At 38.9% G+C, this 25560-nt stretch overlaps 1 protein-coding gene across 4 annotated transcripts in view; it reads right to left on the bottom strand.

The window, feature by feature from the left end:
* The window catches only part of sema4d (sema domain, immunoglobulin domain (Ig), transmembrane domain (TM) and short cytoplasmic domain, (semaphorin) 4D), a 44865-nt gene that overhangs the window by 6677 nt on the left and 12628 nt on the right, over nt 1-25560 (bottom strand). For 2 of the 4 annotated variants that reach the window (XM_028024869.1, XM_028024870.1), the window contains exons 3-16: nt 9011-9144; nt 7372-7517; nt 7230-7292; nt 7024-7122; nt 6831-6924; nt 6579-6695; nt 5457-5608; nt 4467-4642; nt 4175-4331; nt 3560-3782; nt 3235-3347; nt 2777-2949; nt 2550-2596; nt 302-2388 (exon numbers count right to left, since the gene is read on the bottom strand). In XM_028024869.1, coding sequence (XP_027880670.1) covers nt 1394-2388; nt 2550-2596; nt 2777-2949; nt 3235-3347; nt 3560-3782; nt 4175-4331; nt 4467-4642; nt 5457-5608; nt 6579-6695; nt 6831-6924; nt 7024-7122; nt 7230-7292; nt 7372-7517; nt 9011-9144 — 2689 coding nt within the window. In that variant the 3' untranslated portion in view covers nt 302-1393. Of the gene's footprint in view, nt 1-301; nt 2389-2549; nt 2597-2776; nt 2950-3234; nt 3348-3559; nt 3783-4174; nt 4332-4466; nt 4643-5456; nt 5609-6578; nt 6696-6830; nt 6925-7023; nt 7123-7229; nt 7293-7371; nt 7518-9010; nt 9145-22568; nt 22626-25560 lie in introns of those variants that run through there. The other 2 variants (XM_028024871.1, XM_028024872.1) reach the window with 2 other exon arrangements.

Raw genomic sequence — 25560 nt, 5'->3', positions numbered from 1 at the left:
AAGTCTGAACACGGGATGGCATGCAGAGAATAAAAAAGGGAGAGTGGGAGGTATAAAACTAGACGTTTTGCAATAAATAAAATAAAAATGAAGGATTGAATTGCTGTGTTGATATTACCACAGATGTGTCATTTTAAATAATCTAAAATAGAATGTTTAATAAAATCATAATAAATATTAAACTTCAGATTGTTTCCAGGGCTCTAATGTCCTCTGCTCACACTGTACATTTTTTTTTCAGTAACACACCACATAAGAGAGACGGACTGATGAGGATTAATACACAGGACAATCAGGAATGTCGACTTCACAGGTAAAGAGAAAAAGAAAATGTTTTTTTTTTTATCTCAGCAGTGCCACTCATCAATAGTCCATGGTTCGATACATTCCAGCATTTCTCCACCAACCAAGATGTCAGACTGTTTTTCTATCTTCTGATGAATCGACTCTGTGATACGTCACAAACCAGGTGGGCATGGCTGACAACACAGAGCAACACACAAAGGCAAATCACACAGAACCTCCCTGAGAAATTACTATGACGATGAAGCATCAGTTATACAAATGGATGCAAATGCTCCAAGGGATATTTTTATCCACTCAGGCTGAATAGAAATAGGATTCCAACTTGGAAAACATCACAATAACTTACCAATTTGGTAAATAATGTTTCCAATTTGGAATATAAGAAATAGCTTTTCTTGCTGGACTCAGCTGAAAGGATAGAAGCTCTAAATCAGACCACAAAAGGGCAGAATATCTGGTTTAAGGCTTCAGATATTTGCTACATGCTGGACATACGCTCACTTTCATGACATTTAGCTGCTTAGCATGGGCCAGTGACCGGCAGCCAGTATGAAGGCATGGAAAGAGTTCACAAAGTTAGCCTTTTAAAATGAATCAAATTGTCAACATGACCAGAGTTTTTTCCAGATGCATAGAGCATTAAGTAATGGCAACAATCCTCCTTCTCCAAGGAAAGGAGGAGGAGGATTTCCCTCTCCTAGAATACAAATTCAGCTGTTTGGAAACATTTCTAGTTGTGAAAAACACCACCCATTCCTCCATAACGGGGTTAAAGACACTAGTTTAAAGCAACTTTGGGTTAGCGCCTACATATCATACTGTTAAAACTGTGCTACTCTCCAACAGGTTCAATATTCTCCACAATAAATTTAGCATTTATTCTATATTTTTGCTTTAGTCTCATGATAGATGTTGTTTTAAATAAAATTAACTGGATCATGTCAGGCATTTGGGGAGAGGAGGGGTTATGCTAAATACGTCAATCTGTTTATTTTACTCAAGGTCATCATACTGGCCCATGACTACTGCAGAAATAAGGAACATAGCCCTGGCGCACTTTCTACTCTAAACACACCACTGATATTCATCAGTAAGCGTCATCTGCATCCGCAAACTGGATGGACTGGGAGTCGCAGTCCACATCGAAAGGTTTTTCCTGGGAGGAGCTGTCGCCTCCAAAGTTGTGAGAAGGGAGGCGTCCGTTGCCACACTCGGGTTCCGTCTCGTAGCCAGTGTCGCGCAGTGCCTGAAGGTTTTTGGTGGGTTGGCTGCCGTTCTGCGCGGGTTGTTCCGTCATGTTAATTTTGTCGGCAGCAGACGCTTCCATTAAACCCGCCTCACAGGCCCTGTACTCTGGCTGATGGGTACACTTGTTGCTCCCTAGCAGAGTGGCTCGCAGCCTGAGGCATGGGGCGGGGAGATACTGCATGTAGCAGTTGTACACCATCGCGGCTAAAAACAGGAGGAAGAACAGGAGAAAAAGAAAGAGGAGGGCCACGCTGTTGTTGTGTTGCAAATACTCCGCAGCAGGGTCCTGGCTGTCTGGACGAGGAATGACGGAGTTTGGGGGATGGTTCCTGCTTGGCTGTAACCTGACTGTGCCACTGGATGGCGGGGTTAGTGATGGGTCAGTTTGGGGCGGGGTGGTGAGGAGGACTGTGGATGTGAAGCTGGCCGAAGTTAGTGGCTGTCTCTCTGTCTTACCATTACCTTCAGCTGGAAGCACGCTACTCGTCTCCTGGTTGTGGACTGTGGTGGCCACACGGTTTGTCCGGGCAAGGGGTCTGGGAGGAAGATCCAGCTTCAATGTGTATCCAGCAAGAAGGCGGCTAAAGTTCTTCCCAGCAGCAGGAGCCCATTCCACAGACCAGCACTGGTAGTCACCCTGATCCTCGGGGGCCACGCTGTAAATGAGGAGCCCGTTTTCACCGATAAAGTGGAAACGAGAGGCCTCGTCGAGAAGAGTGTTGTTTGATTTCCACATCACATGAGCCAGGTTGGACTTTACCACACAGGGCAGCTCAGCAGAGCTGCCCGGTTTCACTAATACTTTCTGATAGTCCTTGAAAGACACCGAAGACACTGAAAAGCAGAAAAAAAAAGAAGTCACATTTCATCTTCTGTTCTAGTGACCCTTCAAGTGGAAAATAGTTTTCTCATATTTATGGCCTCTAAACAATATACTGTGTAGTAACCCTCTGTGTGCAGTCTGACTCTTTGGGTGGAATGTGTGCACATCTTACCTGGAGGACACTTGTTTGCATCACCGCTCAGACTCTGGACAAGCCTCCTGCAACACAAACAACCTACGAGTTCAAACCATCACCAAACACTGAGAAGCAGGTAAAACAGGTCTGTCTCTTGGAAGACAGACCTGACAGATCTGGAAGTTTCCTTTTCACTGATGAGTGCAGTACAGCTATGCAGAAAGATAGCAGTGATAAAGAGTGAATGTAGCCCATCAGGTTACCTGAGCTGCTCCTTTGGAGCATCAAGGATGCAGACACAGGCGGCTGTGTTGGGGTCCCAGGCGCAGTAGGGGTCTCGAGCCAGGACACAGTCGTCACACGTAGAATACTTTCCACAGAAAGCTGTGGGGGACTGAATGACGCCAGAGTCCGACCCAGCATACACTGACTGTGTCTGGAAGCGAATATGTTTGTTTGTATGATATGCAAAGAAATGTATTCATAAACAAGGTCTTATAATTCCCATTTTTCTGTGGGATTTAAAACTACAGAACTTGTAAACTTTCAAAGAACTTGTAAACTTTTTTTATGTGTCTGTACAAATAATGGTTTTATGACTTTCACAGTCACCAAATGTTTCCAGCAAACATTTTTTCCCTCAGACAAGACATAGGATCTTCTCTGAAAATCACCTGAAATGTTTAACTTATATTTTTGGAGAACTCAAGAAGAAACTGACCTCTGAAGACAGCAGCAAGTTTTTTATGGGTTCAGAGTTCTTCAGGAGCTGGATCTCCTCCACAATATGGACATCTTCCTCGAACACCACAGACTTGTGTAGGACACCTTTATCTAACAATCACAGCAGAAGAAAAAAAACATTTAATTATCAAAAAAAACATTTAATTATCAAAAAAACATTTAATTATCCAACAAGGCACACATGGGGAAAGTATTCTTCATTAGTTTAACATTTTAGCATAACATAATTCAAACATGTTATTGCAAACTGCATGCAGAGATCAAGCCATTTGCATGCAGTATTACAGCAGATAAGTTCTCACCTGTTCCGGTGAAGATTACATCATAAATGTTCCCATCAAGAGCAAGGACCCTCTCTACTACAATCTGAGTGTAGTTGATGTCCTTGGTGATGAGTCGAGGTCCGTTGCCGATGGGCAGGACAGGGTCCTCCAGCAGCGGGTGGTCCCGGACAAACTGAAGGGTTTTGTCCGGAAGGTGGAGTGAGCTGCTGATGTTTTTTTGACGCAGTTGGTTGCTAATACACTGGTGGTGTTGTGGGTGGAAAAGGAGAAATTAAAGTCAGACAGATACAGAATCTGTAGCAAATATTTGATACAGAATCTTGAAGTATTCATAGCACTTATTCATTGCGCTCTCTCACATTTCAGACCACAAACTTTAATGGTATTTTACACTCTAGACCAACATAAACTAGAGCTTAATTATTCTGCTCTGGAGTTTTATTTAGGGGAATTAAAAGCCCGCTACACTTTTCCGATTTCTTTTGTAAATACTTGACGTTTATCATTTTCTGTCCCCTTCACAATTCTGTGATGCGTTGTGTTGGCATATCACATAAAACACACTGAGCTTTGTGGTTATAATGAGCTATGAGTTGCGCAAAACATGTGAGTTGATAGTTGACAGGCACTCACTGCACCAGGACGGGGAGACGGAGGGATGCCGTTATACCGCACCCACTTTGTGTGGGACTGCTCCACTGTGGCTTTCTGCATATACTTCCCCTTAGAGAAGACTTCCTCCACAGCTGCCATGTTGTAGGCACACACCGCTGACAAACCCACATTTCCCCTACGGCAGTAAAACACACAGGTGTGATAAATCGGTTAGACAACAAGGAGAAGAAAGAAACAGAAGGATAAAATTTAAATAAAACAGACATATTTATGGATTGTTACATAGCTGAAGGTTAGAGAAATCACTGACCACTGAGAAGTGAAGACACCATAGAAGACTGTCTCTCTCCAGTCTCTCCCCTTCAGGATGAAAACATCATGGACCACATTGAAAACAAAGTTGAGCTCTGGCATGGAGCACACCAGCTTGGCTTTCAGAAAGGAGGTCCATTTCTTCTGCAGAGTACGCTCTCCTCCAAGGTCACCCTGGAAACGGATATTAAAGAGGCCATGTGTAAAAACAAAGAGGAAGAAGTCATATTGAAAATCTTAAGGTAGGTTAATGTGCAAAAGTGACATCAAAATCCACTCATTTTCCTTTTATTAGGTTATAATATGGATTATTCTTCTGACCTTTCTAATAAACTAATTATCAAAAGACTATATAGCACCACCATAGTGTGGCTTATAAATACTGTTAAGATGTTTGAATTAGAAACCACACATTTGGCAGAAACTAAGAAAAAATTTAAGACTGACTACTTTATCTTTAAAAAGTTCTTCAGTTATGTTCCACAAAAATACTAGATATTTTTCTATAAAACTCCACTGAAGAACTCATTTCCATCTTTGCCATGGTTCCACCTTAAAAAATGACAAAGGCGGTAAACCAAAACCTCTCTCATATTCTGCGAGAAACAAACAATACATCTTCATCATTTTAGAGCTTTCTGAGAAGAGTAAGAATTTTACTTGAATTGATAGATTTTGGTGGATTGTGTTCGAGTCTTTAACAAAGTTATATTCGACTTCTTACACATCAGTCATAATAAGCTAAAGTCTGCTGGTAGTTTGTTGTCTAACAAATGTTGCACAATTATAATAATCACTCTTATTCACTAAAAGTTAATACAAAAGAAATTACTTAAGATTTGAATAAAATATCAGAAAACATACAGAAGATTGGAATCTGAGAACGATCCATAAACAACAACAACATGGAAACGGGGATAAAAGGAGCATGCTGCAGGTAGGAGCAGATGGTGCAGGTAGGAGCAGATGGTGCACAGCGTCTGCTGACCTTACAGACGCGAGCCACCCTGGGAATGAGCAGCTTGCCAAAGAACTCGTACTCCACTGACACTTCAGTGAAGAAGTAGTAGACTTTGTCGTCCTCGCCGTCTCCTCTGTGCTTCTCGGCTCTGATCACATCTGCAAAGACGAAGCTGGGCTCTGAAATGAGCACACATGGAGAGGACAGATAAATACGCTGGTGATACAAGAGGTTCAGACCAATATAAAAATCCTTTTTACAGCCCATTTATCTACAGAAAAATTCTACACATCAATCCTGAATAGATGTGTAGAATTGAGATGTTTAATTCATAGTATGCACAGTTTATTTTAGATTACAGGAGTTTACAGTTCGGAGATAATGAGACCAAGATAGATTCTCCATTGCTAACCCCCACCTAAATATTGAGCACATATGCTATACAGTTACTGTATTAAAATACTTTTATTCGTTGTATGTTATATTCAAATTCTCAGAAGTCAATTCTAAGTCATAACACCAAAATTAACAGGAATAAAGGCATGAAACTATCACTGTGCGTACACGCATGGTTCACTTTTTGAAGCGAGTTCCTGAAAATTTAATGATATTTTAATTTACTGAGATGTAGGTGTGTACATGTCTGCCATACATTTGGTCTTAGAAGTAAGCTGCAACACAGAAACCAGACTTTGCCAGAAATGTGTAATTTGGGGAAACTAAACTTGAACTTTCAGATCAAGATTCCAAAAGGTGCAAAAATGGTCATCAAAGAAAAACAACATATTTACAACAAAACATGGTGAAGGCAGCATCATCCTCAGGAATTAATTTTTTTTCTGCATCATTAGTGGCCCATCATAAATTCAAATCTACAAAAGAATGACTTTCCCAGAACACATTTAAGTTCTAGCTAGGCCCAGTCACGCAGTGACATTTTAACAGACTAGTGTCTGAGTAAAAATGAGAAGTTGCGGGTTGCATGTTCTGTACACAGAAAAACTAAAATCAGTCACAATCTGAATGTGTGGGATGTTGTAACAGTCAAGATGGCAAAAAATTGCCAAACTTATATTTGTCTCTGTCAGGCAGCATGTTGAAGTATCTTTCAGCTGGATAAACCACTTGTGAAATATGGTCCAAACTCACCGTTGAGCCATGATGTGGAGTACTCTGTCCTCAGCAGGGAATGGGATGGGGAATATCTGGAAATAATCGGTTCACTGCCTAAGAAGTTATAAGCTGTCCCAGAATAGAGGTCTCCATCTGATGGGAGAATGAAGCCAAGTCAGTTTTCCCTCGCCATGACAAGAGATTACTACAGATTATTATCCATTTTAATGCAGGGCCTTCAACCAAAAGAGCTGTTTGTGAAATGAGCCGAAGCTGGCCTCAACTTACCGACCATGACGGTGGTAAAGCTCTGCGAAGGGTCAAACGAACACTTTCCTCTGCCATCTTCAGGTCGACCCTCCAAAGAAAAGTCTGCAAGATTCTGAAACAAACAAGCTCATATAAGTCAGTCATGCTAATGATAAGTGGGTGCATGTAGTGTGTCATTCCCAGTTAAAAGTGTAATGGACCATTAGCCTACCAAGTAATCACACTGAGGCTGGAAAGCATGTGTGCCACAGATGTAAAGCCGCTTGTCATCCACTATCTGGAGCACTCGAATGTAGTTGGGGCAGTCCCTCTGAATTGGAACAGGACAGTTTTATTTACAATCTTGAATTGTACATCATAGATTCAAACAGGAAAAGCTTGTGTGAAACAAGCGGAAAATGTATTTATGTAGCAAACCTCTCTTGATTTTCCTTTACGTGTGCACATCTCCATGGGATGTTCTGCAACTTTCCACTGAACCTATAAATCAAACATGACAACTTAGATTTTTAAAAATATTCTCTATTCTGTGATAGCACCATTATTCCCACTCTTTCACCTTTTGGTTCCTGACCGTCACATTCCTCTTGTTGAGCTCAAAAATGGCATCCCTTGCTCCCACATACAGAGCACCTCTTTCCTCACTCAGCAGTAGCGTCGAATAGTTAAAGATGCCAGGCTCTGAAAACTCCATGAGGTCCAAATCTGAGGAGAATAATGTTTGGTGATGAGACCACATTTACAGCTAAGGAAACCACCAATCGATGTACATTAAACCGTATAGAGTTTAAATTAAGCTGCTCATTATACATTTAGATCAGCATTTTTGAAGCTGTCAGTACAATACAGGAAATTCAATTCATGATGTTTGATTTGAGGACTAATTTTAAATTGACTGAAATAAAATGCTGGTCTTAATTCTCATCTAAGCAGCTCATGCAGGTTAGATGAATAGAAAGTTCCTGTTAAAAGTATTCAAACTCTTTGTGGTTGTAACGTGACAAACGTTGTATTGAGATTTTATGTGATGGACCAAGACAAAGTATTGTTTGTTAGATTTTGTTAATGGGAAGAAAAAGAATGCAACATTTAAAAAAAAATCTCTAATTAAAATCTGAAAACTGTAACATGCATTACAAAATCAGCCCCTTTTAATAAGATGCCTCTAAATAAAATCATCTAATCTGGTCGATACATAAACAGGAATCCTTGAAGCTTTAACTGTAGCAAAATGTGTTTTTAAAAGTATTGACTAGAAAGGGCTGAATAAATATGCACAATGAACTTTTCAGTTTTTTTTTTAAATTGTAAAATTTTATGAAAGCCTTTTGAAAAGTTCAAGGGTCATGAATACTTTTTTCTTTTGAAAGGCAATGTAACTGGAACTCATGTCTTCTCACTCCTAAGACATTTCATCTCTTCTATTGAAGTCTTTTTAAAACAGTAATGGAAATTATCCTTCCTGCTGCGTGTGGAACTGGTTTGAAGCAACATGACAGCAAATGTAATCACCTTTTCTTCTATTCCAAAGACTGCAACCTGAAGTCTCTTACTACTGGAGGTTTTAATTTCAAATGCAGGTCACAAACAAAATAAATAGCCTCAACAGGCGACTAAATGCGGCTGGGTGACAGAAGAGTTTAAAGAGGAATCACTCTTGCTGTTCTCACTCGGAGACCGAGTTACCTCAACTATTTCTGTAGCCAGCAATGAGAACTTTTTCTTCATAGAACCATTCACCTAATTTCAGACTGGAGCTACTTTCTCCTGATAGAATTAGGCAACAGGTGAAACTAAATGTACTATTGTGAACACGAGATGCTGAGTTGAAAGAGTTTGACATATAAAGACCGTGTGAACGCTCTGTTCCTCCTGCTCTGCCAGCAGAGCCAGTGAACTTTATATCCGTTACTCGTGTTTCTTGTTTTGAGATTGAGTAAAGATATCGACTCATAGTGAGAAACACTACTTCTCACTGAGATGGCTTTTATAGAGAAGTGAGATTTAATTTTTTTGCCAAAAATTAAGAAATCAGATGCTTGACATATTTCTAAATCTAGGAGTAAAAGATGAAAATGTGTACAGTATCAGTATTATCTTTTCTACTCCTTTAGGTTATCTGCAGCTTTCTCTCTTAATGCAGCAGGTAGATTTACTGCTTTTAATCAAGTCAGAATATTTACTGCGAGCAGCTTTACCTTGGCGTTTCCAGGAAGTTCGAGGAACACTGTGTGGTCCGTGGGTTGAAACCTCCAGGAGGAGCCCCAGAAAAACACTTAGCACTCCAAATCCCATATTGGACTCTGAAAGCTTTGGAACTGTGAAGTTTCCCCTGCAAGAGCACAAAAAGAACAACTCAAAGTCAATGAACTGAAACCTTCATCTGCTTTCCCCGTCACAGAAATCTAAAGTTTGTTAAATGGAGTGACATCATGCAGTGGAAACTAACAAATGGGGGAACCAACTTTAAGTTCTCGAAAGCAGACTCATCCTGTTTCAGTAAAAGGTTTGTGTACTGAATGTTACACACATTAGAATAAAATCTGCAATGAATCAAAAACAAAGACATGAAGCCCAGCAGAAGCACTGCAGCAGCCAATCAATAAGTTCCTTCTAAAACACAGATGGCAATCATCTACTTCTCTAGTTTCTGTATTCAGTTTATGGGCTCTTGAGTCATACAGATCTAAGGACAATTCAGACAGGCATAAAATTATAAAGTAACAGAAATGCTCCAGCCATGGTTTAAGAGGATCTGCTGCTTTTCTAAATACCAATATAAACAAAATATGTATTTTTGGGCTGTTTGTCAGAGAAAACGAGCTAATTTATGAGGTCCTGGAAATTTTGCCTCTCCTACATTTTGAACCTTAGTCATTTAGATAATTTACCATCTGTCAAGCAAGACATGTCATCATCACTTTACAAACCAATAATTTAAAGAAATGTTCTGCTAATTGTTTAGCATTCATTCTGCTCTACAGAAATGTGGTTATGGGACTCTGCCAGCAAGGGGTAATTTCAAATCAATGTGTGTTATGTATGACGTGCATTTATCCCCATACCTCAAAAAAAAAATACAAACAAGCTGTTAAAGCATAAAACTATTGTTTATAAATAGAAACTATTACAGAACGGTTTAAATACAATGTTATAAAATTGGTTGTTTACAAGTGCAAAACAGATGGATGAAACAAAATGGCAATATTTAGGTATGAAATGGAGGAGCTACAAATTAGTAAAGGGGCAAAATTACTTGGAGCCAGACATTTGGATAAAGATTTTGTGCCATTTCTGAATAATTAAACTTAATCTTGGAGGAAGCGCAGATATAAAGGCAGGGGTCCTGAAACCTTTAGGGATGCCGTTCCAACTTGGATATGGGTTGCTGGAGAGACGAAGAAACATATATGGCAGATTAACATTTTCAAACCTTTTGGAATATTAAATTACACAGCTTCAGGTGCAGAAAACACCAGAAATTCGTTTTGTTTTATGTCTGGTTCCCTCCACCTTTTTCCTTCTTTTCATCCACCAGACCTAAAATGATCACACCCGATCAGCAATAAACTTATAATATAAATTTGTTGTGTATGTTTCATTTCTGTCAACAACATTGATAATAACCTTTCACCTTGCAGAAAGGAAATTACACCTGTTACCGCTCTCAGGATGGAAAAAAAAAACTTGATCTGCTTGCCTCTGGTGATGACGACAATAACCAAAGCCTTCATGACAAAGCTGCTGGTATCTATCCATTATCAGACACTGGTGTCTTTTTCCATTTGTCAATATGATGAATCACTGACTTTTTTTTGTCCTCTGTCTTTCCTAGAGAAGTGCATGCTAAAGACTTGATGAAGCTGATTTGTCCCATTTATGCAGGTATCCTTTTTATCTAGACTGTCATCACGTGGCTGATGTTCTGATAGTTTATAAAACCAGTTCTAATGCTTATAACAACTTACAAAATTTGACAAAAGTTCTCTTATTGATAAAATGGCTAAAATACAGCAGAATAAATAATTAACAATATGACATTGGCTTGGTCTTTATCTTGATTGTTTTATTTTTGGAAACTCAGAAAAAATCACAATGTTCCTAGTAGGGGTGTCACCCACACATCGCAGATGACAAAAGCTAAAAATGGGATAAGTTACACTGCTTACTCTAATGGTGGTCTAACAACAACAAACAAAAAAAGCAGTAAAAGCTGAATTAAAATAATATGTTGGGTTTATTTCGGGATCGCGCCTTTAACAAATGTTACTTAGTGGGATAGGATCTGGGCCAGGCTAGGTTGGACTTTGTAGGCCTGATCTAAACTCAATTTCCCCCCCTCCTCTCGACAACTCGGCTGAGCACAGAGAGCAGTCTGCTTGTTTAGTATCCTCTGTGTTTACCTTGAAATATCTCCAGACTTTTTTTTTTAGGAGGATCAACAAATAACGTATTGGTGTGTTACCACCACCTCCTAGTATGAAGTGTGGTTTATCTTCGAGTTGCACCGCAACCCAGCCCTCAAGAAAAATCCAGCAGAACAGTGGTATCGGTTTGTAGTATCGGCTTGCTTTTACAAGTACAAGTACTTGACACTGGTATCGGGACACCACTAGTTTCTAAGTTTCAAATAAAATGTTTGGAGAAAAAAAAAACAGCTTTAAAACATTAGTAAAATATTGCAATAAATCTCTAAATCTGCTCTAAGTCCTGTCTCTAAATCTGGCCAGATTTATCGCAGCTTGAGAAAAGCAAGACAGAGAACCCAAAATTATCTCAAAGGTCAGTTTTCACTACACTCAGCTCAATTCATTGTGACTCACGCAGAAGACCAATTACCTCCTTTTACTCAATTATTGTTGACACTGAAAAGGCTTCAGCTGGGAGGGTGATTAAATGACATAATTCAATTGTAAAGCTTATGTGCTTCCTTTCTGCTGATCCAGTCATGTGAGAGCTGCTGTGTTAAAGCCTCGTACCCTGGTTTGTGTCTCATTTAAACACAGGATGTTGGCCTTTAGGGAGCCATGTGCATCCGGTGTCTTATGAAAGAAGGTTTTAGTGGCAGCAATGAGCAAAAGGCAAGTTCCAAGATCTGTGCACTCTTCACCACTGAGTAAGCAATGCGATTCTGCACTAAGCAGGTTATTCTGGTTTTATATCACTACACAATTAAAAGTATGTAAAGTACCAGCAAGAAAACTGCAAAATGGTTGGACCAGTCGCAAAACAAATGTGCTTAACCAAGAAGCACAAATGAACCCATAAAAAAAATAAACTAGAGATGTAGCAAGAAACTGACCGATTACCCATGACTACTGGCTGCCCAATAGTTACCGACTCTCTAGGTACTTCAGTTTCCTTCCACATTAAAAAAAACGTGACATTGGCTGGCAACATGCCCAGGGTGTACCCATCTCATGCCAGAGGACCACTTCAGATAGGCACCCAACAAAACTGCAAGAATAACGGACAAAGGCTGAATGTTCAGATGCGTCTCCAATTCTTTCAGGCTGTGAGAGTGTAAGGCTTTCAGCGGATGACAGGAAGGAGAATTACAAAGTTGCTTCCTTGAAGTCATTCATGGATCATGCTGGATTTAGAGAAGTTTAACATTTAGGAAACAGGATCTGTATTTTTTCATCAAGCCGTATGTTCTTGTAATACTAGCTACATTAATCAGACATAAGATAGTAATCAATTTTGTTCCCAATATAGTATTAAATATAACCCCCGTCACCACCAGTTTGCACCTTTGTTCCTATTTCTGTTTTAAAAGCCACTTTCAATCGATAGTGCCCAAATGAAGCCTTATTGCTGCTTTTAAAAGCTCATTTTAAAATAAACATTCAAATTATGTTCTTATATTTTATTTTATTATAGTTCTAAAAGAAAAATTAAAACAATATAACTGGTACTGGCAGATGAAGGGTTAGCAAATAACCAGGGATTAGAATATTATCAACTAAATTCTAACGTCTACAAATACCACAAACACTGCATGGTATTTAGCTAACTTACAGTTATTTGTACTAAAATATTTTCTCATTCAGATTTACTGAATAAATTAAAGAACACAACAAATAAATCATTGTTGATTGTTTTTTAATGACCTGGTGCCCGTACTGTGGCTCATTAAGCTCAAATTTAGGTTAGTAGTCCGTCCCACAGCAGTTTGGGGGGAGAGATGTATCATATGGCATCGCAGTACGTAAAATCAGTCAGGCTCAATCCAATATGAGACAAAGAAGGGAAAATTATAATTGATTATTGATCCATTTCTAAATGAGAACAACAAGGTCTTTAGGCCATGACCTTTACCAACACTGAACCTTCCACCCTTCAGAAATTTCACAAACAAAATCTGCTAGAGCTGGAATGCCATCCCAGCTTCAGGCTCAACCATGGACTCCATTCTGCTAAACGGGGGGAGCCAAACACACAAGCATCCATTGTTTGCAGAAGATGAGGGGAGCCTCCACTCGACTCCATTCCACCCTGTCTCACATCCGCGTAATCACTGAGGAGTAGTCGACAATGAATAGAGAGAAAGGTTTTACCTCCCCCTCGAACCTCTTTCAGTTCTTTTGCTGCCTTGCCAGCCTAAATGCCAGGACAGCTTAGCCATAAGCAAGTGCCCCCCAAGGCAAGCTGGACATTTTAAATATCACACAAGTCCATGAGATCTGAGTACAGGGTGAAAATCTCAGATGATCACAGCAGAAACACTGAAGACATGTCAGAGAGCTCAGGCGGACAATATTTTCTGTGTTTACGCTTGGAGATAAAAAAAAAAAAAAATTAAAAATCCCCTTTGGGCAAATTCCATAAGGAACAGTTTCCCACTAGACTCAACCATCTATTTGTACTCATGATGGCCTCCATCATTCCTGCTACTCTCACCCCCATTTAGGGCAAAACCTGGGCTTCAGAACCATTTGAGACTCAGTGTTACAGCAGCAGAAAGAGCCCACACTCATGAGTCAATGCTGCTGAGAAATGTAGGAGTGTCCATAGTGGCCTGGGGATATTTAAGACTGTAACCATGCTGGCTGGTCTCTTTGAGCCCTTTGTGTTCCCAGCTCAGCTCTGCTGACTGGGCACAGAGCGGACACCTGTTTGGGGCCTTGACGTTCTCAGCACTGTGGTGTTAGCTGGCTGCAGACACTGGCAGGTCGTCCAACAAGTTCAAGTTCAGGAAAGAAGAAACAAGAAGTGAGAGCTTATCTGAGCGCTTGAGTCTTGGCCATTTTTTCTTACATTGGTGCCATTGCTACATGACTAAAGTAGCTGGCTCCTCCAAGTTATTCTGCTCTCTTTTTCCATTTGTTTTAAGACTAAAATGTACCAAGTGCTGATTTTTGGCTTGGATCTAAATCTACCTGGCCTGTAAATAAGTCTTTTAAGAAGTAGCCAAAATAATTTCAGAGGTTGGATACTTTAAGGTAAGCAGTTTCTTAAGAAAAAAAAACTTCTGCAAAATATTATAGAGCATTCAGTGCCTCCTGAAAGTATTCATACTCCTTGAACCTTTCTACTTTGTTTCACATTTTAGCAACAAACTACTTATATTTTATTGGTATTATAAATACCAATAAAATACCAACACAAAGCAGATCAGAATATTTCTAAATAAAATTCAGGTCAAAGGTCTTCAGGTCGAGAGAGAGAAAATTTGGGTTAGAAAAAGAGAACATGAGCAAAACGCCAACCCTGCATGTCACTCTGAAACCTTCACCCCCTGTCAGTGAAACATGGTGGCAGCAACATGATGTGGGGCACATTTATTTAGCAGAGCTGTGGAACAAGACCAGAATGGATGAAAAGATAAGCAAAGCTGAAATAGCGGTGAAAGCGGTGGTATAGCGGTGAAAGGACAATGATTGTACACATGCAGCCAGTGTGACTGAGGGTAAGTGGTTCTCCACAGAACAATGGTCAAATATTCCAGTTGTTAGATGTGCAAAGCTGGCAGAGACATACCTCAACATACCTGCAGCTGTAATTGCATTGCTTTCAGACTTTTATTTGTAGAAACAAAACTACTGTATTGGTCCATCCTGTAAAATCACAGTAAATTACTTTGATGTTTGAGGTTGTAGGGTGACAAAATTCAAAAACCTTTTATAGAGGTGTGGATACTTTTCCCAATGTACTATAGACATGAATTGAAGATGATGAGCAAAATGGTAAATAGTCTGCATGGTAAAGGCAGGTAAAGTGGTTAAGTGCTCAAGAACACAATGACTTAGAAGGATGGAGCAAGGGTTCAAACCAGCAACTCACCTATCAACCTGCTTCCAAACATGAAATTAACACCATGTTAAATGTTTTAAATGTCAGTGAAGAAGGATGACTGCTAGCTTTACAAATTAAAATTCTGTCATATATGAACTATTCGTTTCTATGTAAAAGTACCATAGTTGTCTCATCATCCAATCTTTTCTGTAAAGTAGAAAATGATTGAAATGAGGCACCAGATTCCTCAGTGAAAATGTTTTTTTGCTAAGAATGTAACAAATCATCTGAGGGGAAAACCCTGAAAAAAAGGCTCAGATGAAGATAACCTCAATCCAGACTTCTGCAGGGGAGTGAAAACTGTAGCAAACAGTAAAGAAAAAAAAAGTTGAGTAAAAAAAGTTATAGTTTCCTGTTCTATTTAATAGTTGTGAAGCAAATTTCATCTACACCCTGCCTTGTAATCAACTTAGATCAACTGGCTCCCATCTAGTTCCCTCGCAAAACACCAGTCCCACTTGTCATTAAGTGGGTTCACCACTTTCCACCTCATTTTAATGCAGAGTGCGACAAGAAGCTCAGCATCCTGTCAGCAGAGAGAGAGTTGAGGATCCAAAGCAGAATGGAGCTGGACTTAAGGAAGTCAGACATTCAGCGCCTGCCAACATCTCCGACCTCGCGGGAGCTCCTCTTTTCCAGCTATTCCCCCTGTCATCAGCATCAATACAGAGATGCTCTTCTTCCTTTAGCTGATGTAACCCAAGAATCATTTTTGGCTTCCTCTCTTGATGTAATACCACACACAGACAATGGAACAGGAAATCTGCTAGAAGTAGTTTGTATTTACTGGAAAGAATGTCTCACTTGGCACAAGTGTTTATATGCTAGACTGCTTTTTTTAATTTTTCCTTTAGCTCTTCATACCTGGTGTATTAAGTTGAAGTATTACCGAAAATCCCTCAACAGCAAGATACCAGACTTTGTTTTTAATAATGACTGGCCGGCGTAGGCAGACATCTGTACAGTTCTCACCCAGCTGTGGAAATGATACAGGCCGACAAGCCGAAGTGCTTAAGTACAAGGCAACTGAACTACTCTTGTTACCTCTCAGCCAAAGTGCTTCTTTAATTCTGAACATGGTTGGAAGTTTTTATGGGGGAAGAACTCCAAATTAAAACAAATCCCTGGTGCTGCTGACTTTCCATTTCTTCAATATTAGAAAGGTTGTGTGGTGTTTGCTTTTACATCACGCTGTGATTACTGTATCAATTGTGATAAACACAATTCCCTTACTTTTCTTTCTTTACATTAAGTATTGGGATGAAAGAGACTGGATGTTCATATAACGCCGATATATTATAATGCTGCATTTTTACATGTGTTCTTTGAAGTTTTTTCCAAACTAGAGTAATGTTGGAGGCAAGCCTTGTACTACAGAATGAGTGAGTAAGTGATCCTTCACTTGAAATGAAATACAGGGATCAAAAAGGATGAAATCTGATGGGGATAGATGTCTGTTCCAGTGCCATTTACAGATTAATGGAGTTTGGCTACAGATGTGGCAGAGAGCCGAGCTTGCTTATATGTGCATGTGATGATGCCAACTGTGGGCATCAGATTCCTCTTATGAGATTTGACTGGGGCAGAGATCCCGTTCTAAAATACTGCCAGGTGCTAAGGAGGTTTTGGGTTCCATTTCTCGTCAAGCTGAATCCTTTTGGCATACACAGCCAGGAATGTACAACTTGTCACAGTTTCAAAACTGCAGCTAACAAACCTTCAGCTCACTTTTACACCTCCATTTGGTAGTTGTGACTATAATCTGACTCAGCTCTCTGTTTCATTCTACTTGGTAGGACTCTCTTTCTGCAGCAGTTATAGTTTCACCAGTTTGCTACAAATAGAAACTATGATTTTTTTCTATTCAACTTATGCAAAATTGCTCAAGTAACTGGAACCAAAGTCTCTATGAACAATTTATAAATCTTGCCCTAAATCTTCAGCTAGCTTTAGGTCTGGACTTTGACTGGGCCATTTTAACAAGTTAACATGCATTGATCTAAACCATCCATTGTAGTGGCAGCTAAATATTTAACATCCTACCAACTCATTAGTTCTTTGAAACGTCTCAGTGGGTTTTGTCCAGAATAGTCTTGTATTTAGCTCCATCTATCTTCCCATTAACTTCAAAACACATCCTCACCACATGGTGATTTAACCACCAACACCACTGAGTTCACCCCGATGTGTAGTGTTAATTTCTGCCACTCACTGGCCAGTGGAACAAAATGTTCAATTGTGGTCTCATCTTACCAAAGCACCTTCCTCCATAAGTTTGTTGTGTCATCTAAATGTGTTTAGTAAACCTTAAAAAGGAAACCTTTATGATCTGGTATAGTGTTTTCAAAACTAAACTTGCTTTTAACTTCTCCCCAAAATTATCCTTGACCTGTATGCTGTGTTCTTTGATCTTCATGATGCCATTCGCTTGTCAACAAACCTCTGATGTCTTCATAAAGCAACTCTCTTTGACTGCATATAGGGATTAAGTTATGAACAGATGACAGTAATTTTTACTAATCCCAGAACAACATTCATTAGTAAACATGCCATTTGTTAAAGGATTTAAAAAAAAAATACACTGGAGCTTTTAGTTGTGATGCATTAAATAAAAAGAAAAAGAAAAACTTTTTTTTTTTTCAGCATTTGACTTGCCAATCACTAGGCAAGTCAAAAGGAGAAAGTAAAGATTTTAGCGTGATTAATCAGTTAATTAGTACCATTTTCATCAGTAATGGTGCTTTCAGTGACTTGCAATTAAATTCTGGTACACAATACATTTTATTAAATTACATAAATTATTCAACTATGGTTTGTAATCCTGCAGACAAATATGTGCTTTCAGGTGAGATATGCAGATAAAGCCGCACCAAGTTCACTCAGCTGTGCAAAGTGCACAAAACAGCTGGGCAGTGGTCAGAATAACCACAGCATATGATCCAGAAAATCATTGCACTTTATCCATGGTAATTTTGCAGGATGACAGATGAGATGAAGAGTTCAACTCTAACATTTACTAATGCAATGAATCATACTTATAGGATTCATATACAATGCAAAACAGTTTGGAAACAACGTTTTGCATTCAGAAGGAGAAACAGTAGGTAAAACCTAAACTCTAGGTAACGCATCAATGACAATCCAGATGGCTAAACTGAGGAAAAAGGATGTGTACAGGGTATAGAAAATGGAAACCCTCCTATATAATTACTAGTCATAAGGCCCCTGCTGAGCAAGCATGTCGACCCTAAGTGGCCACAGCAAAGGCAAATAAAGGGTCAGCTCCAGTAAAGGGTATATTTAGTCTGCCGATGGTGAGCTTTTTAAAAACAACACACCCTTGCACTGAGTCACATGGCTCTGGAGGATCTGAAAAACTTCCCTATAAACATGAAGGCAAGTGAAGTTAGCTAACTAGAAGATTACTGTGTGGTGTTCCCCGTCAAAGCACTGAATGCGGCTCTGTAGTCCAGTATAAAAACATAATCACCAGGCTCCCTCTCTTTTAATTAAAGGAGGAAAAAAGTGGGGAAATTTTACTACAAACATCTGCAGAGACAGGTTTAGGAAATACCCTAGAAGAAGAAACTTCTGAAATATGAAAATTGTTTTTCTGTAATTTGATACCACACACAAAGACATGAGGGTAAGCATTCCCTGAAGACATCTGGCTGTATTTTTTTTGTTTTGGCATTATGCATGTATTAATATGCATATTGGTGTTTTAAGGTTGTAGATTTTAGTTACAAAGTTGCAGAAAAATGCATTTTTGATATAGTGAAGCTCAAATGCAACACATTTGGGTTTTTGCAACCCAAAATTAAAATCAGGGGATGCATGGTAGTCACCACTCTAAAAAAATAATGGCCCTTTTAATTTACGCCTTTTCTTTAAGGCTACTGCAATGCTGGACTGGAAGCATGTAATGCCAGACTATTTTCAGAAGCTGTGAGAGTCCAGCTGAAGGTCTTGTGGTCCCAAACCAGGAAACAGTAGACACAATAAATAGCAGCGGCCATCTGCAGGTGACTTCATCTTCCACAAAGCAGCATACAGCACTTTGCATCTCTCTTGTACTTTTTCCACATTTGCTAACACAGACGTTATCTATGAGAATCAAAATCTAGATTGATATTCCTGCCCAGTCTTCATTGCAAAATTACTCAAATTGATGTACAGATGCTTTTTTAATTTTTTTTTTAGGTCTTGCAACAAATTTTGATCTTTACGCTATTCTAACAAATATTCTATTCTGATAGTAGCTCCGGGTGTATTTTATGGGTTTATGTGCTGCTGGATGGTGAACCACTGACCCGGTCTCAGGACAATCCTAGAAGAAAAGCTGTTAAACTGTGAAACCCTTGGCCAGTGTTCCTTTGAGCTTCTGAAGAAGCTACAGCATGACACTGCTGTTCAGAAGCTGTGAATACGTTTTGAAACTGCTTTATATCTGGATTTGAAATTGAATATCACATGTTGGACATCTTTGTTAATTTTTTAAGCAATCCTCTTATTTTTTGCTTTTGACTTAGTGGTAAATAAATACAATTGGTCTTCGTATGACAGTCACAAGGTTTTCCCACCAGTCTAAGAGCCTTTAATGAATCCGTAGCAATTCCTTCAAGCCTGCTATATTTTTCCAGACCCTTTATGCTTTTCAACAGGACTCCTTTCTCTCCTCTAGGCGCTGATTTCATGGTGGTAATTTTGGCCGGCAGAGACACAAATCTCCTTTAGTTGGCTGTGTGAAAACTCACCCATCACCCACAGGCTGCTTCAACTCTAACAGCGTGTCCTCCTGAACTTGGCAATCAAGCACACAACACACTAATTTCCCCGTTCCTTTTCTTCACACCACAAAGGGATAAACAATACAAAGCCTAAAACTTTGAACACCTATCATGGTGGTTTCTCGTGATCTGGCCAACAGATTTGGGTCAAGCATTCTTTTTCTGCACAACACAGTGAGTACAGTTTACTGTTACAAAGAGAGATTAACAATTCATTCCTTAAAAGCTGGGTCATTCACTTCCTAGGGAAGTAGGTGAAGTCTCAACTTTTAGCTAGCTAATGTAGCCATATCTATTTTCATAGATCAAGCAATATTAAGCAAAAAAAAATGATAAGGGGCAATTTGTGAACATTTCACCTGTACTAACCAGTCTTTCGTTAACTTCAGGAAATAGACAAGAAAAAACATTCCTTATCAGGGTAATTTGTAAAAGGTCATTAATAACCTGTTCTGGATGGATAAGAAATAGGCACAGTGAAGTTTTCACAAATAATTTTCTTCTATGCCCTTAAGGAAGGAGAATACATGCCATATTTTCTTTCAAGAGTTCTTTTGTTGCGTTTCCATTTTTTAGGGGTAAAATCTCCAATTTGTTCTCCTACTTCATAAACTTAACTCTGTTCTGATTGGAATACTTTAATTGCTACTGTGGTGTGCTGTCTTCTCTGCTCTTGACACGTCTCTCCAACATAGATAGCTATTTGCTGCCAAGAGCAAAACCAGAACTGTGGCTAAGCACAGATGCAGGCAGGGCAGAGGCCAGCCGCCCACAGACACGCACCTTCACAGCTCTTTTACTTTGATAATTTTAAGACTTGGCAAACAAGCTGAGGACAAACCTCCGGCTCATTTAATCCACCAAATAATATGTGCAACCTAAAATACAATTTTTAAAGTTGTGCAGTCAAAAATAGGCAGCAATTTTTGATAATTAGTCGAGCAAAATTAGCTGGTTGGTCAACACTAAGCATCAATTCTTTTGCAGGTTCAGCGCAAAGCGCAGTAGATTTATAAACATGCTGGATGCGAGTCACATGAAGTCTCCAACATCAGATCTACAGTTGCCTAATGAGAGAAGCCACTGCTTCAATCAACCTCATTTTAAGTCCCAAGTACACAGTTGTTAGAAAAAAATTAAATTCTTCATGTCAAGTTTAAGAAACCCTGAAAAATAAAAAACTATAAAGAATTTCCAGTGAGCTGCCACACTTAAGAAAAATCAGTATTTGCAATAAAAAAAACTGAAGTCTATGCAACTTTGTTTCATTTACCAGAAAACTGTGTTAAGCTTAAACTTATGCAGGGAAAAGTGGGTTGCACAAGGAAAAAAAAAAGCACCTTAAGCAGACACCACAAGGAAATGCCGAGGGAAACACCAGAGAAAAAAAAGTTGTGGAGGGAAAAAAATTCATTCTCAGAATATTTCCACAGTTATATAACTGCATGTATTCTCGGAGAGTTAGTGAAGCTTCACTTTGTAACTTTTATAGACAGGTTTGTTTTTTGTCATCAAAATATTTTTTCACAAGGCTATACATTATTTATTTAGTAGTAGCAGCATTATTTATAAACCATATTTTTATGAAATTAATCAAAGTTTTATGTTTTTAAAAAACAAGATTGTCTGTTTTTTTTTTTTTTGCATTTTATGCTCTCCAGAAGCTCCGTTGCATCATGAAAAGGTTTCTCCTCTTCACAAAAACCTTTTAAGGCTCTTAAATGATTGATTGTTTTACATTTCAGTGTGCGGTTTAAAAGCCAACAGAAGTGCAGATTGATGCCTTTGGATGAAACGTGCATCCTGTTACACCTTCAATTGTTCCACAACAGAAAAACATCCAACATGTGTTTAAAGTCTCCTCTCATGATCAAATGGAGCTGAGCAACATCCTGTATTGATTGTTTAACACAATGAAATGACAACTGTCTTTAACCTCCTGCTGACTTGTTTCTTTGAAAGCGTAAAACCACACCCATGGCATGTTGTTTTTCATGTTTTCAATTTATATCTATATTGTGTCCAATAATCGGGTTACTTAATGTAAAGTTACCTTGAGGGTGAAGAAAGTACATGCAGTAATTTTATAAATATGCACTTAAGCCTATATAATAAATATATTAACTATTTTTTCTTACTGCAGCCATATCCTTAGCACTTTGGCATTTGGAGAAAAGCTTTAGAGCTCTCGAGTTACAGTTGCTAAACTATGAGTAATTGCTGTGTAGAGCAGTCACTCAGGAAAATAAAAGCAGAGCCAAAGAACAAAGTTTGCAGTCCAAAACACCAGTGCAAGGCAGCCAAGAAAGTCTTTCATTAAAAACACCATCAGGTACACAGAAAGAAAAAAATATTTGAGCAAATAAAGGAATCATCAAGTTAAAGTGGAAAAAATATCAAAAGCAAGAACGAGTAGCTTCAGGAATTATTGGTGGAAAAGCACAAAAATAAATAAAATCCCAGCTAAGTTGCCCAGGTGTGGTCATGCAGAAAAAAGTTAAGAATAAAAGAAAACAAGCAAAACGTCAAGACAGGTACAAGTGGGGGTTGGCTGAGCAGGCAACACTCGTTTTAAAGCTTGCGGGCTTCAAAGCAAATCAGTATCGGTCTGCACAGCAAACATGGAGTGAGCGAGGAAGAGAGGAGGTAGAGGAGTAGAGTTTCTGACCTGTGGCTCCTAAAAGATGCGTCGCTCTTCCTCTGGGGTAATTATAATATCCTCAGGCTAGGGAGGGCGAGAAGACACACAGATCAGACAAGACAGATATGTGATGTGTCACTGTGCGCATGCCTAAAAGGGGAAGAAGGTTAGAGGTGTGTGGTTAGTCTGTCAGGACATAGTTAAAACAGTTAGTTAACCCAACACCATGTGATGCTTCATTAAGATGTTGACATATTTACCCCTTAAAAACTAGTCAGGATTACTTAAGTTCACACAAGGGCTTTAGATAATGGAAAAGGGACATTTCCTGTTGATGAAAGTTTACATTTTCACACTATACAATTTTCTTTAAAAACAAACATACAAGGAAATTTGATCTAATTCATTATTGGCTTTAGATTCAAAACATTTTTTCAAAACTAAGTTGTGCTGGAGATTTTAGTTTAACAGTAACAATAAATAAAGTTACCTTTAAAATTAATCCAAGTGACAACTAGTAGACTTAAACTTCAATAAAATCAATCTGGTTGTGTGTGCTGCTTTTGTCTCCTGCAAACTTTGCTTTAATTCTACTTCTTTTTTTCTATCTAATCATAAGAAATCATAGTGAGCAGAGAACGTCATGAAACAGGAAGAGCAGGTTTCCTGGAAAAAAAAGAGGAAGTAAGTTTCCAGCTTGCAGATTTATAAAAATAGTTGAAACTATTCCTTATTTCAAAGCATGAAAGTTTTAAAGAATGAAATCTAAACATTTTGAGTAATTTGATAAGACCCAAAGTAAAATACTTATATTAATATTGGTTTACTTATAATAATACTTACACTTACACTTGTGGGAACACTTACAAGTAAAACAAGTAACTGTAACTTTGGTATCAAATAATTAGAATCATGGATTATTCTTGGTTTCTTTTCAGAAAACATCTGTAATAACTCACACTAAGATTATAATAAGAGTAACTAATAAGTTATGGTTATCATAAAATTATAAATGAATGCTAAATCAGAGAAGCTAACGAAGTTATAAATGTGATTTTGACATTAAACTTGTGTTGGAGGTAGATGGTAGGTGAAAGGTTAGGGGAAAAGGGGAACCAACAGGAGAGCAGAGATGACCAATGCCTTACTTGGAAACAGATTGTTAAACAACTTAAACTTTTCAAACAAAAGGTTGTGCAGGCAACGGACATAGGAGGACCATTGACCAACCATGAGACATTAGCACAGACATCAAGACATAATGTCTCTAAGACAAAGATGGATATAAGATCATCTATCCAGTCAGTCAACCAATGAAACAAGCACAGCAACAGTACTAGCCAATGCAAACTCACCAAAAGGGTGAACAAACCTGCCGCAAGACAAGAAACTGAGGAACGCTACACACATGAGGAAGTCACCCTAAGACCCGAGACCTGCTGCTCTCACCTCAAAGTTCTTTGATGGTTGTAAAATAGCTATGATGTTTGATTCTGGGGAGAAAAAGGTGGAAAATATTTTATAGGTTGCTTTAAGCCCAAAACTATATGTAAAACAACATCCTTGGGACTCGCCCGAGTCACTAAAACCAACCTGTTTCAGTAACAAGTGCAAGTTGTAACATAGAGAAAGAGCGACCGTTAACAGGTGTGCTCTGTGAAACTAGTTGGCTGCAGGCTGCTCAGTCTGGCTAATTCACAGGAGGAAGAAGGGTGGGGCATCTGGATGGACGCCGTCAGAAACCAGGCGAGTCTTTCTCGACACCAGCTTAAACAGAGTTTACTTCAGTTCTGGACAGGGTAAATCCCACCCGTTAGACGGAGAGCTGGTAGCACATCTCCCCTCTCAGAAGAGGAAGTAGAGAATGAGAAGTAGCGAGAGAAGGGGGGGAGTGCAGCACAACAAAGTGAAAAGCGGCTGCAACGTCCTCTCAAAGGGACATCTCACCTCAATTTTGAGGCTGTTATTCCAGCCAAATTTGTATTTATTTCACTTTTTGATTTGGACAATACTTTTAAGTAATATCAAATAATTATTTCCAAAAAATCTTGCAGATCCAGTCATAAAAGTTTTCAGAAGATGCTGATCCAACATGAAAACAAGTGACCAATCTGAAGCCAATGAAGCAATAACTGATTGCAAGGGTTTTTCAAAGTGTTGTGCATCACTAGTGACATTTAAAGGACTGAATGCTTCCAGAGGAATTTGCAGTCAGCTAGACGGTACTAACACTTGTGTGCATGGAAACAAGATTTTTTTTGCCCTCAGAAATCCTCTTGCTATTGTGACAGATGGCTGGGTCTCCATTCAGAACAGTTTCCAGTCTGTTCATTTAGACTGCTTCCCTGAGCAAAATGAAAACCGCTACACCAAAGCTGAAAACATTCTTCCAGCAGGTCAGCTTTTATTCCCCACAGTCCTCCATGGAAAAATAATGCCTGGACTTTTTCCACCAAAACTATGTACAGAATCAATTCATTATCAACCTGCAGTGAGACCTTGTATTATGATTACCAAGACAATTCAAACCCAACCAAAACGTGTCACAAGAGCCGACAGGTTCACAACTGAAATCAGGTCAGCTAAATCAACCCAAATATGCAGAATCATCTGTATTAGCCAGTTTCCCTACTTTGGTGCATAAAAGAATAATCAGATTATGTTAAGCAGGGATAAATCACAAAAAACTGCTACCAACACTGGCATTTTTACTGACCCCATCTATAAATACTTGGATGTGCTCCCAGGTTTACAGTTCAAAACTATTTACTAAGAGTAATTTCCTATGTTTAATGAAGCAGAAAACATTGGTTAGAACTGATTGCAGTTCAATATAGAGTTCAAACAAAAATGATAACATATTTTGCACTGCACTTCCAATGGATGGTTGAACTTAAAGCTGGGAATGACACCGGTTTGTATGGAAGATAAACAATGAACAGACAATGAGAATAACCTGTGCCAGTGGGTCATTTAGAAGTATGTCAATCTATAAAATTGATAAAAACACTGTAGAACA

Source organism: Xiphophorus couchianus, chromosome 8 (assembly GCF_001444195.1).
Source record: "Xiphophorus couchianus chromosome 8, X_couchianus-1.0, whole genome shotgun sequence".
NCBI classification, from domain to species: domain Eukaryota; kingdom Metazoa; phylum Chordata; class Actinopteri; order Cyprinodontiformes; family Poeciliidae; genus Xiphophorus; species Xiphophorus couchianus.
This window is presented reverse-complemented; position numbering and strand designations above follow the sequence as displayed.